At 50.7% G+C, this 14,735-nt stretch overlaps 1 protein-coding gene across 1 annotated transcript in view; it reads left to right on the top strand.

Moving 5' to 3' along the window:
- TULP1 (TUB like protein 1) overlaps positions 1-14,735 on the top strand; it is a 460,336-nt gene that overhangs the window by 169,534 nt on the left and 276,067 nt on the right. Inside the window, exon 7 of the mRNA XM_044285681.1 lies at positions 12,051-12,149. Within this exon, the coding sequence (XP_044141616.1) occupies positions 12,051-12,149 (99 nt within the window). The remainder of the gene's footprint in view (positions 1-12,050; positions 12,150-14,735) is intronic.

The following is a 14,735-nucleotide window of genomic DNA, read 5'->3' as shown; positions in this document are numbered from 1 at the left end:
CTAAATACTAGGCCTCAAATTTATATCCCGCTGAATTTGAATACAATACATTGGGCCAAATAATATTTTTGTTGTTGTGGTGAACCATAACAATGAGAAAAACATCTAGTAAGGGACGCGGACGTGGACATGGTCGTGGTGGTGTTAGTGGACCCTCTGGTGCTGGGAGAGGACGTGGCCGTTCTGCCACATCCACACGTCCTAGTGTACCAACTACCTCAGGTCCCAGTAGCCGCCAGAATTTACAGCGATATATGGTGGGGCCCAATGCCGTTCTAAGGATGGTAAGGCCTGAGCAGGTACAGGCATTAGTCAATTGGGTGGCCGACAGTGGATCCAGCACGTTCACATTATCTCCCACCCAGTCTTCTGAAGAAAGCGCACAGATGGCGCCTGAAAACCAACCCCATCAGTCTGTCACATCACCCCCATGCATACCAGGGAAACTGTCTCAGCCTCAAGTTATGCAGCAGTCTCTTATGCTGTTTGAAGACTCCGCTGGCAGGGTTTCCCAAGGGCATCCACCTAGCCCTTCCCCAGCGGTGAAAGATATAGAATGCACTGACGCACAACCACTTATGTTTCCTGATGATGAGGACATGGGAATACCACCTCAGCATGTCTCTGATGATGACGAAACACAGGTGCCAACTGCTGCGTCTTTCTGCAGTGTGCAGACTGAACAGGAGGTCAGGGATCAAGACTGGGTGGAAGACGATGCAGGGGATGATGAGGTCCTAGACCCCACATGGAATGAAGGTCGTGCCACTGACTTTCACAGTTCGGAGGAAGAGGCAGTGGTGAGACCGAGCCAACAGCGTAGCAAAAGAGGGAGCAGTGGGCAAAAGCAGAACACCCGCCGCCAAGAGACTCCGCCTGCTACTGCCCGCCGCCATCTGGGACCGAGCACCCCAAAGGCAGCTTCAAGGAGTTCCCTGGCATGGCACTTCTTCAAACAATGTGCTGACGACAAGACCCGAGTGGTTTGCACGCTGTGCCATCAGAGCCTTAAGCGAGGCATTAACGTTCTGAACCTGAGCACAACCTGCATGACCAGGCACCTGCATGCAAAGCATGAACTGCAGTGGAGTAAACACCTTGAAACCAAGGAAGTCACTCAGGCTCCCCCTGCTACCTCTTCTGCTGCTGCCGCCTCGGCCTCTTCTGCTGCTGCCGCCTCGGCCTCTTCCTCCGCCTCTGGAGGAACGTTGGCACCTGCCGCCCAGCAAACAGGGGATGTACCACCAACACCACCACCACCACCTCCGTCACCAAGCGTCTCAACCATGTCACACGGCAGCGTTCAGCTCTCCATCTCACAAACATTTGAGAGAAAGCGTAAATTCCCACCTAGCCACCCTCGATCCCTGGCCCTGAATGCCAGCATTTCTAAACTACTGGCCTATGAAATGCTGTCATTTAGGCTGGTGGACACAGACAGCTTCAAACAGCTCATGTCGCTTGCTGTCCCACAGTATGTTGTTCCCAGCCGCCACTACTTCTCCAAGAGAGCCGTGCCTTCCCTGCACAACCAAGTATCCGATAAAATCAAGTGTGCACTGCGCAACGCCATCTGTGGCAAGGTCCACCTAACCACAGATACGTGGACCAGTAAGCACGGCCAGGGACGCTATATCTCCCTAACTGCACACTGGGTAAATGTAGTGGCAGCTGGGCCCCAGGCGGAGAGCTGTTTGGCGCACGTCCTTCCGCCGCCAAGGATCGCAGGGCAACATTCTTTGCCTCCTGTTGCCACCTCCTCCTTCTCGGCTTCCTCCTCCTCTTCTTCCACCTGCTCATCCAGTCAGCCACACACCTTCACCACCAACTTCAGCACAGCCCGGGGTAAACGTCAGCAGGCCATTCTGAAACTCATATGTTTGGGGGACAGGCCCCACACCGCACAGGAGTTGTGGCGGGGTATAGAACAACAGACCGACAAGTGGTTGCTGCCGGTGAGCCTCAAGCCCGGCCTGGTGGTGTGCGATAATGGGCGAAATCTCGTTGCAGCTCTGGGACTAGCCAATTTGACGCACATCCCTTGCTTGGCGCATGTGCTGAATTTGGTGGTGCAGAAGTTCATTCACAACTACCCCGACATGTCAGAGCTGCTGCATAAAGTGCGGGCCGTCTGTTCGCGCTTCCGGCGTTCACATCCTGCTGCTGCTCGCCTGTCTGCGCTACAGCGTAACTTCGGCCTTCCCGCTCACCGCCTCATATGCGACGTGCCCACCAGGTGGAACTCCACCTTGCACATGCTGGACAGACTGTGCGAGCAGCAGCAGGCCATAGTGGAGTTTCAGCTGCAGCACGCACGGGTCAGTCGCACTACAGAACAGCACCACTTCACCACCAATGACTGGGCCTCCATGCGAGACCTGTGTGCCCTGTTGCGCTGTTTCGAGTACTCCACCAACATGGCCAGTGGCGATGACGCCGTTATCAGCGTTACAATACCACTTCTATGTCTCCTTGAGAAAACACTTAGGGCGATGATGGAAGAGGAGGTGGCCCAGGAGGAGGAGGAGGAGGAAGAGGGGTCATTTTTAGCACTTTCAGGCCAGTCTCTTCGAAGTGACTCAGAGGGAGGTTTTTGGCAACAGCAGAGGCCAGGTACAAATGTGGCCAGCCAGGGCCCACTACTGGAGGACGAGGAGGACGAGGATGAGGAGGAGGTGGAGGAGGATGAGGATGAAGCATGGTCACAGCGGGGTGGCACCCAACGCAGCTCGGGTCCATCACTGGTGCGTGGCTGGGGGGAAAGGCAGGACGATGACGATACGCCTCCCACAGAGGACAGCTTGTCCTTACCCCTGGGCAGCATGGCACACATGAGCGACTACATGCTGCAGTGCCTGCGCAACGACAGCAGAGTTGCCCACATTTTAACCTGTGCGGACTACTGGGTTGCCACCCTGCTGGATCCACGCTACAAAGACAATGTGCCCACCTTACTTCCTGCACTGGAGCGTGATAGGAAGATGCGCGAGTACAAGCGCACGTTGGTAGACGCGCTACTGAGAGCATTCCCAAATGTCACAGGGGGACAAGTGGAAGCCCAAGGCCAAGGCAGAGGAGGAGCAAGAGGTCGCCAAGGCAGCTGTGTCAATGCCAGCTCCTTTGAGGGCAGGGTTAGCATGGCAGAGATGTGGAAAACTTTTGTCAACACGCCACAGCTAACTGCACCACCACCTGATACGCAACGTGTTAGCAGGAGGCAACATTTCACTAACATGGTGGAACAGTACGTGTGCACACCCCTCCACGTACTGACTGATGGTTCGGCCCCATTCAACTTCTGGGTCTCTAAATTGTCCACGTGGCCAGAGCTAGCCTTTTATGCCTTGGAGGTGCTGGCCTGCCCGGCGGCCAGCGTTTTGTCTGAACGTGTATTCAGCACGGCAGGGGGCGTCATTACAGACAAACGCAGCCGCCTGTCTACAGCCAATGTGGACAAGCTGACGTTCATAAAAATGAACCAGGCATGGATCCCACAGGATCTGTCCGTCCCTTGTCCAGATTAGACATTAACTACCTCCCCTTAACCATATATTATTGGACTCCAGGGCACTTCCTCATTCAATCCTATTTTTATTTTCATTTTACCATTATATTGCGAGGCTACCCAAAGTTGAATGAACCTCTCCTGTGTCTGGGTGCCGGGGCCTAAATATATGCCAATGGACTGTTCCAATGTTGGGTGACGTGAAGCCTGATTCTCTGCTATGACATGCAGAATGATTCTCTGCTGACATGAAGCCAGATTGTCTTTTACGGGACCTCTCTCCTCTGCCTGTGTGCTGGGCCTAAATATATGCCAATGGACTGTTGCAGTGGTGGCTGACGTGAAGCCTCATTCTCTGCTATGACATGCAGACTGATTCTCTGCTGACATGAAGCCAGATTCTCTGTTACGGGACCTCTCTCCTCTGCCTGTGTGTGTGCTGGGCCTAAATATATGCCAATGGACTGTTGCAGTGGTGGCTGACGTGAAGCCTCATTCTCTGCTATGACATGCAGACTGATTCTCTGCTGACATGAAGCCAGATTCTCTGTTACGGGACCTCCCTCCTCTGCCTGGGTGCTGGGCCTAAATATATGCCAATGGACTGTTGCAGTGGTGGCTGACGTGAAGCCTCATTCTCTGCTATGACATGCAGACTAATTCTCTGCTGACATGAAGACAGATTCTCTGTTACGGGACCTCTCTCCTCTGCCTGTGTGTGTGCTGGGCCTAAATATATGCCAATGGACTGTTGCAGTGGTGGCTGACGTGAAGCCTCATTCTCTGCTATGACATGCAGACTAATTCTCTGCTGACATGAAGACAGATTCTCTGTTACGGGACCTCTCTCCTCTGCCTGTGTGCTGGGCCTAAATATATGCCAATGGACTGTTGCAGTGGTGGCTGACGTGAAGCCTCATTCTCTGCTATGACATGCAGACTGATTCTCTGCTGACATGAAGCCAGATTCTCTGTTACGGGACCTCTCTCCTCTGCCTGTGTGTGTGCTGGGCCTAAATATATGCCAATGGACTGTTGCAGTGGTGGCTGACGTGAAGCCTCATTCTCTGCTATGACATGCAGACTAATTCTCTGCTGACATGAAGACAGATTCTCTGTTACGGGACCTCTCTCCTCTGCCTGTGTGTGTGCTGGGCCTAAATATATGCCAATGGACTGTTGCAGTGGTGGCTGACGTGAAGCCTCATTCTCTGCTATGACATGCAGACTGATTCTCTGCTGACATGAAGCCAGATTCTCTGTTACGGGACCTCCCTCCTCTGCCTGGGTGCTGGGCCTAAATATATGCCAATGGACTGTTGCAGTGGTGGCTGACGTGAAGCCTCATTCTCTGCTATGACATGCAGACTAATTCTCTGCTGACATGAAGACAGATTCTCTGTTACGGGACCTCTCTCCTCTGCCTGTGTGTGTGCTGGGCCTAAATATATGCCAATGGACTGTTGCAGTGGTGGCTGACGTGAAGCCTCATTCTCTGCTATGACATGCAGACTAATTCTCTGCTGAAATGAAGACAGATTCTCTGTTACGGGACCTCTCTCCTCTGCCTGTGTGCTGGGCCTAAATATATGCCAATGGACTATTGCAGTGGTGGCTGACGTGAAGCCTCATTCTCTGCTATGACATGCAGACTGATTCTCTGCTGACATGAAGCCAGATTCTCTGTTACGGGACGTCTCTCCTCTGCCTGTGTGTGTGCTGGGCCTAAATATATGCCAATGGACTGTTGCAGTGGTGGCTGACGTGAAGCCTCATTCTCTGCTATGACATGCAGACTAATTCTCTGCTGACATGAAGACAGATTCTCTGTTACGGGACCTCTCTCCTCTGCCTGTGTGTGTGCTGGGCCTAAATATATGCCAATGGACTGTTGCAGTGGTGGCTGACGTGAAGCCTCATTCTCTGCTATGACATGCAGACTAATTCTCTGCTGACATGAAGACAGATTCTCTGTTACGGGACCTCTCTCCTCTGCCTGTGTGTGTGCTGGGCCTAAATATATGCCAATGGACTGTTGCAGTGGTGGCTGACGTGAAGCCTCATTCTCTGCTATGACATGCAGACTGATTCTCTGCTGACATGAAGCCAGATTCTCTGTTACGGGACCTCCCTCCTCTGCCTGGGTGCTGGGCCTAAATATATGCCAATGGACTGTTGCAGTGGTGGCTGACGTCAAGCCTCATTCTCTGCTATGACATGCAGACTAATTCTCTGCTGACATGAAGACAGATTCTCTGTTACGGGACCTCTCTCCTCTGCCTGTGTGTGTGCTGGGCCTAAATATATGCCAATGGACTGTTGCAGTGGTGGCTGACGTGAAGCCTCATTCTCTGCTATGACATGCAGACTAATTCTCTGCTGACATGAAGACAGATTCTCTGTTACGGGACCTCTCTCCTCTGCCTGTGTGTGTGCTGGGCCTAAATATATGCCAATGGACTGTTGCAGTGGTGGCTGACGTGAAGCCTCATTCTCTGCTATGACATGCAGACTAATTCTCTGCTGACATGAAGACAGATTCTCTGTTACAGGACCTCTCTCCTCTGCCTGTGTGTGTGCTGGGCCTAAATATATGCCAATGGACTGTTGCAGTGGTGGCTGACGTGAAGCCTCATTCTCTGCTATGACATGCAGACTGATTCTCTGCTGACATGAAGCCAGATTCTCTGTTACGGGACCTCCCTCCTCTGCCTGGGTGCTGGGCCTAAATATATGCCAATGGACTTTTGCAGTGGTGGCTGACGTGAAGCCTCATTCTCTGCTATGACATGCAGACTAATTCTCTGCTGACATGAAGCCAGATTCTCTGTTACGGGACCTCTCTCCTCTGCCTGTGTGTGTGCTGGGCCTAAATATATGCCAATGGACTGTTGCAGTGGTGGCTGACGTGAAGCCTCATTCTCTGCTATGACATGCAGACTAATTCTCTGCTGACATGAAGACAGATTCTCTGTTACGGGACCTCTCTCCTCTGCCTGTGTGCTGGGCCTAAATATATGCCAATGGACTGTTGCAGTGGTGGCTGACGTGAAGCCTCATTCTCTGCTATGACATGCAGACTGATTCTCTGCTGACATGAAGCCAGATTCTCTGTTACGGGACCTCTCTCCTCTGCCTGTGTGTGTGCTGGGCCTAAATATATGCCAATGGACTGTTGCAGTGGTGGCTGACGTGAAGCCTCATTCTCTGCTATGACATGCAGACTAATTCTCTGCTGACATGAAGACAGATTCTCTGTTACGGGATCTCTCTCCTCTGCCTGTGTGTGTGCTGGGCCTAAATATATGCCAATGGACTGTTGCAGTGGTGGCTGACGTGAAGCCTCATTCTCTGCTATGACATGCAGACTAATTCTCTGCTGAAATGAAGACAGATTCTCTGTTACGGGACCCTCTCTCCTCTGCCTGTGTGCTGGGCCTAAATATATGCCAATGGACTATTGCAGTGGTGGCTGACGTGAAGCCTCATTCTCTGCTATGACATGCAGACTGATTCTCTGCTGACATGAAGCCAGATTCTCTGTTACGGGACGTCTCTCCTCTGCCTGTGTGTGTGCTGGGCCTAAATATATGCCAATGGACTGTTGCAGTGGTGGCTGACGTGAAGCCTCATTCTCTGCTATGACATGCAGACTAATTCTCTGCTGACATGAAGACAGATTCTCTGTTACGGGACCTCTCTCCTCTGCCTGTGTGTGTGCTGGGCCTAAATATATGCCAATGGACTGTTGCAGTGGTGGCTGACGTGAAGCCTCATTCTCTGCTATGACATGCAGACTGATTCTCTGCTGACATGAAGCCAGATTCTCTGTTACGGGACCTCCCTCCTCTGCCTGGGTGCTGGGCCTAAATATATGCCAATGGACTGTTGCAGTGGTGGCTGACGTCAAGCCTCATTCTCTGCTATGACATGCAGACTAATTCTCTGCTGACATGAAGACAGATTCTCTGTTACGGGACCTCTCTCCTCTGCCTGTGTGTGTGCTGGGCCTAAATATATGCCAATGGACTGTTGCAGTGGTGGCTGACGTGAAGCCTCATTCTCTGCTATGACATGCAGACTAATTCTCTGCTGACATGAAGACAGATTCTCTGTTACGGGACCTCTCTCCTCTGCCTGTGTGTGTGCTGGGCCTAAATATATGCCAATGGACTGTTGCAGTGGTGGCTGACGTGAAGCCTCATTCTCTGCTATGACATGCAGACTAATTCTCTGCTGACATGAAGACAGATTCTCTGTTACGGGACCTCTCTCCTCTGCCTGTGTGTGTGCTGGGCCTAAATATATGCCAATGGACTGTTGCAGTGGTGGCTGACGTGAAGCCTCATTCTCTGCTATGACATGCAGACTGATTCTCTGCTGACATGAAGCCAGATTCTCTGTTACGGGACCTCCCTCCTCTGCCTGGGTGCTGGGCCTAAATTTATGACAATGGACTGTTGCAGTGGTGGCTGACGTGAAGCCTGATTCTCTGCTATGACATGCAGACTGATTCTCTGCTGACATGAAGCCAGATTGTCTGTTACGGGACCTCTCTCCTCTGCCTGGGTGCTGGGCCTAAATATATGCCAATGGACTGTTGCAGTGGTGGCTGACGTGAAGCCTCATTCTCTGCTATGACATGCAGACTGATTCTCTGCTGACATGAAGACAGATACTCTGTTACGGGACCTCCCTCCTCTGCCTGGGTGCTGGGCCTAAATATATGCCAATGGACTGTTGCAGTGGTGGCTGACGTGAAGCCTCATTCTCTGCTATGACATGCAGACTAATTCTCTGCTGACATGAAGCCAGATTGTCCGTTACGGGACCTCTCTCCTCTGCCTGGGTGCTGGGCCTAAATTTATGAAAATGGACTCTTACAGTGGTGGGTGACGTGAAGCCAGATTCTCTGCTATTGGACCTCTCTCCAATTGATTTTGATTAATTTTTATTTATTTAATTTTTATTTTAATTCATTTCCCTATCCACATTTGTTTGCAGGGGATTTACCTACATGTTGCTGCCTTTTGCAGCCCTCTAGCTCTTTCCTGGGCTGTTTTACAGCCTTTTTAGTGCCGAAAAGTTCGGGTCCCCATTGACCTCAATGGGGTTCGGGTTCGGGACGAAGTTCGGATCGGGTTCGGATCCCGAACCCGAACATTTCCGGGATGTTCGGCCGAACTTCTCGAACCCGAACATCCAGGTGTTCGCTCAACTCTAGGTTCTATCATTCATTATTTGGATGATTTTTTGTTTATCGGGCCGCCATGTTCTAATGGCTGCTCAGTGATGTTGCATTCTTTTGAAGCAATGTCTCGCCTTTTCGGTGTTCCTTTGGCGTCTGAAAAGATGGAGGGCCCGACAACGTGATTGAGTTTTTTGGGGATAGTCATTGACACGGTGGCTATGGAATGCAGGTTGCCTGAGGATAAACTTGTGGATTTGCGGCGGGAGGTGTCTGTGGCTTGCGGAAAACGGAAAATGCGGCTCCGCCAGTTGCAGTCTCTATTGGGCAAGCTTAATTTTGCGTGTCGCATAATGCCCATGGGGCGAATTTTTTGTAGGAAATTGGCTAGGGCAACGGCGGGAGTGCGGTCTCCCCACTATTTTGTTTGGGTTACTCGTGAGTTGCAGGATGACTTGACGGTGTGGGCGTCTTTTTTGGAAACGTACAATGGGCAGTCCTTGTGGTGTCGGCAGCAGATTTGGATTTGTTTACGGATGCGACTGGGGGCCGGGGTTTTGGGGCGTATCTGGGGGGCCGTTGGAGTGTGGGGGAATGGCCGGATGTATGGAAGGAGGAGGGCTTGTTGACAAACTTGGTGTTGCTGGAACTTTTCCTCCTTTGTGGTGGCGGTGTCCATTTGGGGTGGAATCTTTCGGGATCGGAAGGTATGTTTTCATTGCGATAATATGGGGGTGGTTGAGGCCATTAATCGCAATTCAGCTTCGTCGCCACCGGTTGTGCGGTTGCTTCAGTATTTAACGTTGGGTTGCCTGTCCTTAAACGCGTGGGTGGTGGCGTCTCATGTACCGGGGGTTAGTAACTCAATTGCGGATGCTTTGTCTCGTTTCCAGTGGGATCGTTTTCGCGCATTGGCACCGGAGGCGGAGACGGAGGGGACCAGCTTTCCGCCGAAAATGTGGAATCTGCCATTCGGTCGGTTGAGGATCTGGTGAGGGGTTCTTTGGCGGCGGGAACCTGGGCGGCGTATGAACGGGCGTGGGCCCTGTGGGAGGCCTGGAGGCGGCGGTTGCAGGGTTGTGGGTTGGAGGATAGCGCGTTGATGTTGCTTTGGGTGGGGCACTGTCGGGAGGAGGGGTGGTCGTATTCCAGGGTGGTTAAGCGGGTGTGACCTTTGGTTGTCGGAGCCGGGGGGTGGTGGATGTGTCGAAGTCTTTTTGGGTTGCGCAAGCTTTACGTGGTTGGAGGAGGCGTGCATCCGAGGTGGATAGTCGCCGTCCGATTTCTTTTACTTAGTTGGTGGATCTGTTGGGTCAGTTGGAAGGGGTTTGTATTTCGGAAGGGGAGGTTGGGCTGTTTAGGTTGGCTTTTTCGCTCGCCTTTTTTGGGGCCTTGAGGATCGGAGAGTTGGTTAGTCCAAGTAGGGGGCGGGCGGGAGGCCTTTGTGGGCAGGATGTGGAATTATTTGATGACCTTTTGGAATTCTGCATTAGACGGTCAAAACGGACCAGCTGGGTCGGGGTTGTCGGGTAGTGTTGTTCCAAGTAGAGGGTTCGGTCGCGTGCCCGGTTCGATGCCTCAGGGAGTTTTGGGGACGGGATGGGACAGGGGGAGCGGGCCCTTTATTGGTTCACGGGGACGGGTCTTATCTTTCTCGTTTCCAGTTTATAGCGGTTCTGCGATCATGCTTGTCGGGCTTGGGTAAGGATCCCTCTTTGTATGGGGGACATTCTTTTCGGATCGGGGCGGCCACGGAGGCTGCCAGGAGGGGGTTGGGCGATGACGTTATTCTGCGTATTGGCCGTTGGGAGTCTATTCGATTTCGGTCATATGTGAGGCCCGCATGGTTATGAGGAACTTGCGGGGGGGGGGGGGGGGCTGGGGGCAGATGGCAGTGTTTGGTTGACGTTTTCTTTGTCTCTTATAGGTGTTCCACCGTGCTTGGTTTGGATTATGGGGCACTCCTACGTGTTCTGGGGAGCGTTGCGAGCGGCAGTCAGGCCGGACGGGTGGCAGTTGTGGATTTCGAGAGAGGTGGCGGTGATTCGTTGGATTGGGATGCGAGGGATGCTGTGGAGTCGGGTTCTTCCTGAGTTTTACAGATTTGCACGGTTGGATAGGCCTCCTGGTGTTTTGGTGTTACATGTCGGGGGGAATGATTTGGGGGCGCGCCCCTTCAGGGAGTTAGCAAGGGATATTAAGTTTGACTTGCTATGTTTGTGGGCGCAATATCCGCGACTGGTGACGGTTTGGTCGGATATGGTGCCGTGCCAGCATTGGAGAGAGGCGAGGTCTGTGGAGCGGCTGAATAAGGTGCAAATCAAGGTTAACAGGGCAGTTGGTAGGTTTGTGGCACGTAACGGTGGCATTGTTGTTCGGCATAGGGAGCTGGAGTCCGGTGTGGGGGCGTTTTGGAGGAGCGATGGGGTGCACTTGAACGGGGTGGGGATTGATCTCTGGTGTTCCGATTTGCAGGACGGCATTGAATTAGCGCTGCCGGTGTGGCGGGACACAAGTAGGTGAGGTGTTCACCTTCTTGAGTCGTGGGCGGTGGGGGGTCCTTGGAGTTGGTGTTTATGGTGGCTCTGGCGTGGTGGGGAGGGAGCTAAAGGAGGCTCTGGACTCCCCAGGTACTGGTTTAAGGTGTGATATGGCGGGTAGCGGACCAAGTTGGTTGCCCTTGGTTACCGGTTCCTGCCTCTGAGCTGGCGTTCATTGGCTAGAGGTATTTTAACTGAGGGCGAGGCCAGTTATCCGTCATTTATGGGGCTTCAAGGACCCTCCCCGTGTTGGCATTCATGGGTTCTTGGTAAGGTTTTAGGGCGGGGCCTTCAGGTGGGAAGGCCAAGGGTTAAGTTATGTATTTATGATATTTATTTGTATTTATGTTATTAATAAAAGGCTGCTGTGGCCATATAATCCACTTGCTGAGTCTGTCATTATTGGGAGGGGGAGTGGATTTTAAGAGGTAAGCGACTCGACAATACGCCCAGGCATCGCTCTGCATGTCGCCGTCTGACATTCTGGTGTTTCATAAGTGACCTACAAGGTATGTAACTGCAAGGCAGGTAGCCGATGGCTCTCTGCTTCACCATAGTATTAATGAAAAGAAAGGGCAGCGCTACTGCCTCCCTTAAAGGTAGCTAGTGGAATGGGTGCCTTCAGGAGCCTATGCCAAAAACAAACAAATGTGTTTTGGTTGTTATTATAGCAATGCCTGCCAAACTACACTCAAACATGAAACAAAAACATCAAATAATTGCTTCTAAAAACTTGTTTAAGTAGACTTTAGAATAACACAGCCTTTGCATTATCGAAAACAGTTAAAGGAACTTAACTAATTTGTCATTGATACAGGAAACTAATGTCTTGGGATTTAAAGGTCCTCGGAAGATGACAATGCTTATACCAGGAATGGATGAAGAATGTGAAAGAGTACCAATCCGTCCAAGAAATGTGAGTTGAACAGACTATAAAGCTTAAATGGAATTATAGAGCTTTGTGTGCCGACACCTCCACCAGTCACTGCTCCTGTGACGAATACCGTACCCCGACTGACATCGGACGTCAACTACATAGAGCCAGCGGGATACGGTATGGTCACGGGTTACCAAGGCGTGGCGTTACGCCCTCCTGGAGGAGCGGGTGAGGTCAGTCTTGGTACAGTTTTCACAGACTCCTCCTGTCCACACGGGCACAGAGAGGCAACAAGCTGAGAAAGCCTTTTCACTTCCCCAGTGATAAAACACTTTCTCGGCCGGGGAAGTCTGGGGAAGACTGAAACCAGTTTCTTGTTTGCTATAAGCCCGGTCCGCTAACTGGATTATATAGGGTAAGAAACCTACCCGCGATAGCGTATTACTAGGCCGAAACACGGACGTGGGGATTCATGATCGAGATGCAAGACAGCACAAGATTAAATTGTACATTTAATAGCCTTAAGGGCTCACTAGAAATAACACTATACACACACAAAGAATATATACAGTGGTCTAAGGTTACAAATACAGATGGTGTGGTACAAACAGGGTTAGGCAGAACAAAAGTCAGTGTACCAGGTATAGGAGTCCTTTGGGTTGTGATGAGTTCTTAGCTGTGTTCACATGGGAAGCAGTGATGTCAGCAGGTTGCAGGTCCCTCTAAACACATGGAACGATGTGACCTCCCTTCAGAGAAAAGATACGCCTGCTTGCTGGCACAAGCACTTTAACCTGTAGCTGGCCCCTTCCCTCCCGGCCTCTAGGAGGGGTCCATTCCCCTTTTGATGGGCTGTCAGCACATGAGCCACAAAACCGATTAGGGCTCCTGGCTCCAGACCAGAATGTCGCAGGGAGGTGGTTCTGGGACCAATGGATCCGCCTGGGTTCAGGCTACAGGTTATTTGGTTTCTGTGGGGAGATATGTATATCTCCCCTTCCTGGCATCCCACCACCAAGCTATGACCACAATCCTGTTCATCGTGGCCACAGGGACACAAATGTGTATCTGGTTTATGTCTGTGATAGACGGGCGATTCATAATTCCTTATGAACCGCCGGTTTCATGATGTCTGATGATGTTCATTGAACTGCGGAAAGGCCTAGACCCCCTGCAGGGAGGTTTTTCCTGTTCTATTAGCTGGATTCCTGGCTGGCTGGCTGAATGGAGGTGAGAAATGTAAACAAATATTGCTAAAGGCTCTCTGCCATCTGGCTGGCTTTGAAGCAGGGCCCCCCCCTGTGGAGCCCACTACCTCAGCTACCTTTCAGCAGATGGTTGGTGTTGGAACATGGCTGACAGTAAATATTAATCCATATTCCTCACAGCTCCCATTTGGCTTCTAGGTCTCAGATCATTGGATATCTAAGGAATGTGGAGGGATTTTATAAGGTATGTTGAGGGCTATTGCCATCATTCGCCTCATTGTCCAATGTTGAAATCAATTACAAGATCAGAGAATGGAAAGCTAGAAAATAATTTCAAATGGGTTGGAATTTATAAAAAAAAATACAATAATTCTGCCACATTTTTTTGGGTTTTGTTTTACAGCGTTTCCTATGCCGTAAAACTGGCCTATTTTCATTCTCTGGGTCAGTATGATTACAAGTTTAGTGCTCTCATTAAGAGAAACAAAATAATAGAATTGTAGATTTGATACCTTTTTAATGGCTAACAAAGATGGAAGCAATGATATTACATAGGGATCTTTTGAGACATCACCACTCCCTTCAAGCATACTACAAGAATGTATGAAAAAACAGCAATATATATATACAATAACAACAGAGGCACAATGTAATCAATGGACCTTTGAAAAACAACAGGACATCAAAGATCTTGAGAATGGGTCCTTACTAGAGTTGAGCGGACACCTGGAAGTTCGGGTTTGACAGGTTCGTTGAACTTCACAAAAATTGTTCGAGTTCTGGACCCGAACTTAACCCGGACCCCATTGAAGTCAATGGGGACCCAAACTTTTGAGCACTAAAATGACTCTAAAAATGTCATGGAAAGGGCTAGAGGGCTGAAAATGCCAGCAACATGTTGTTAAGAGCAGGGCAAGTGTGGATAAGGAAATGACTTCAAATAACATAAAATACGCAAAAATAACAAATAATCTTGATCTAGGAGGAAGAGATCCATATGGAGTAGGAGGTTGAGGAGGCAGTGGATGTGGCGGTGTAGGTGGGAGTGGCGGCGGAGGAGGCAGCCTACACAGTTTTTTTGTTTTAAATTGTATTTATTATTTTTTAAACTAGAGTACACCCCAAAACATTGGGAATATAACCTGTGATAACCCCCTCCAGCTATGCTAAACAAATGTTCAGACAATACACTGGCTGCAGGGTAGGCCAGCACCTCCAAGGCGTAAAGGGCAAGCTCAGGCCATGTGCCCATTTTGGAGCCCCAGAAGTTGCAGGGGGCAGACCCATCAGTCAGTTCATGTAGGCGTGTGCACACATACTGCCCCACCATATTGCACGTCCCTGTGATGTTCACAATCCAATTTGATATCTGCTCTATCAACTTTAGATGTTCTTTTCTGCGCCTACCATGTTGATC

The sequence above is a fragment of the Bufo gargarizans genome, chromosome 3, assembly GCF_014858855.1.
Source record: "Bufo gargarizans isolate SCDJY-AF-19 chromosome 3, ASM1485885v1, whole genome shotgun sequence".
In the NCBI taxonomy this organism is placed as follows: Eukaryota; Metazoa; Chordata; class Amphibia; order Anura; family Bufonidae; genus Bufo; species Bufo gargarizans.
This window is presented reverse-complemented; position numbering and strand designations above follow the sequence as displayed.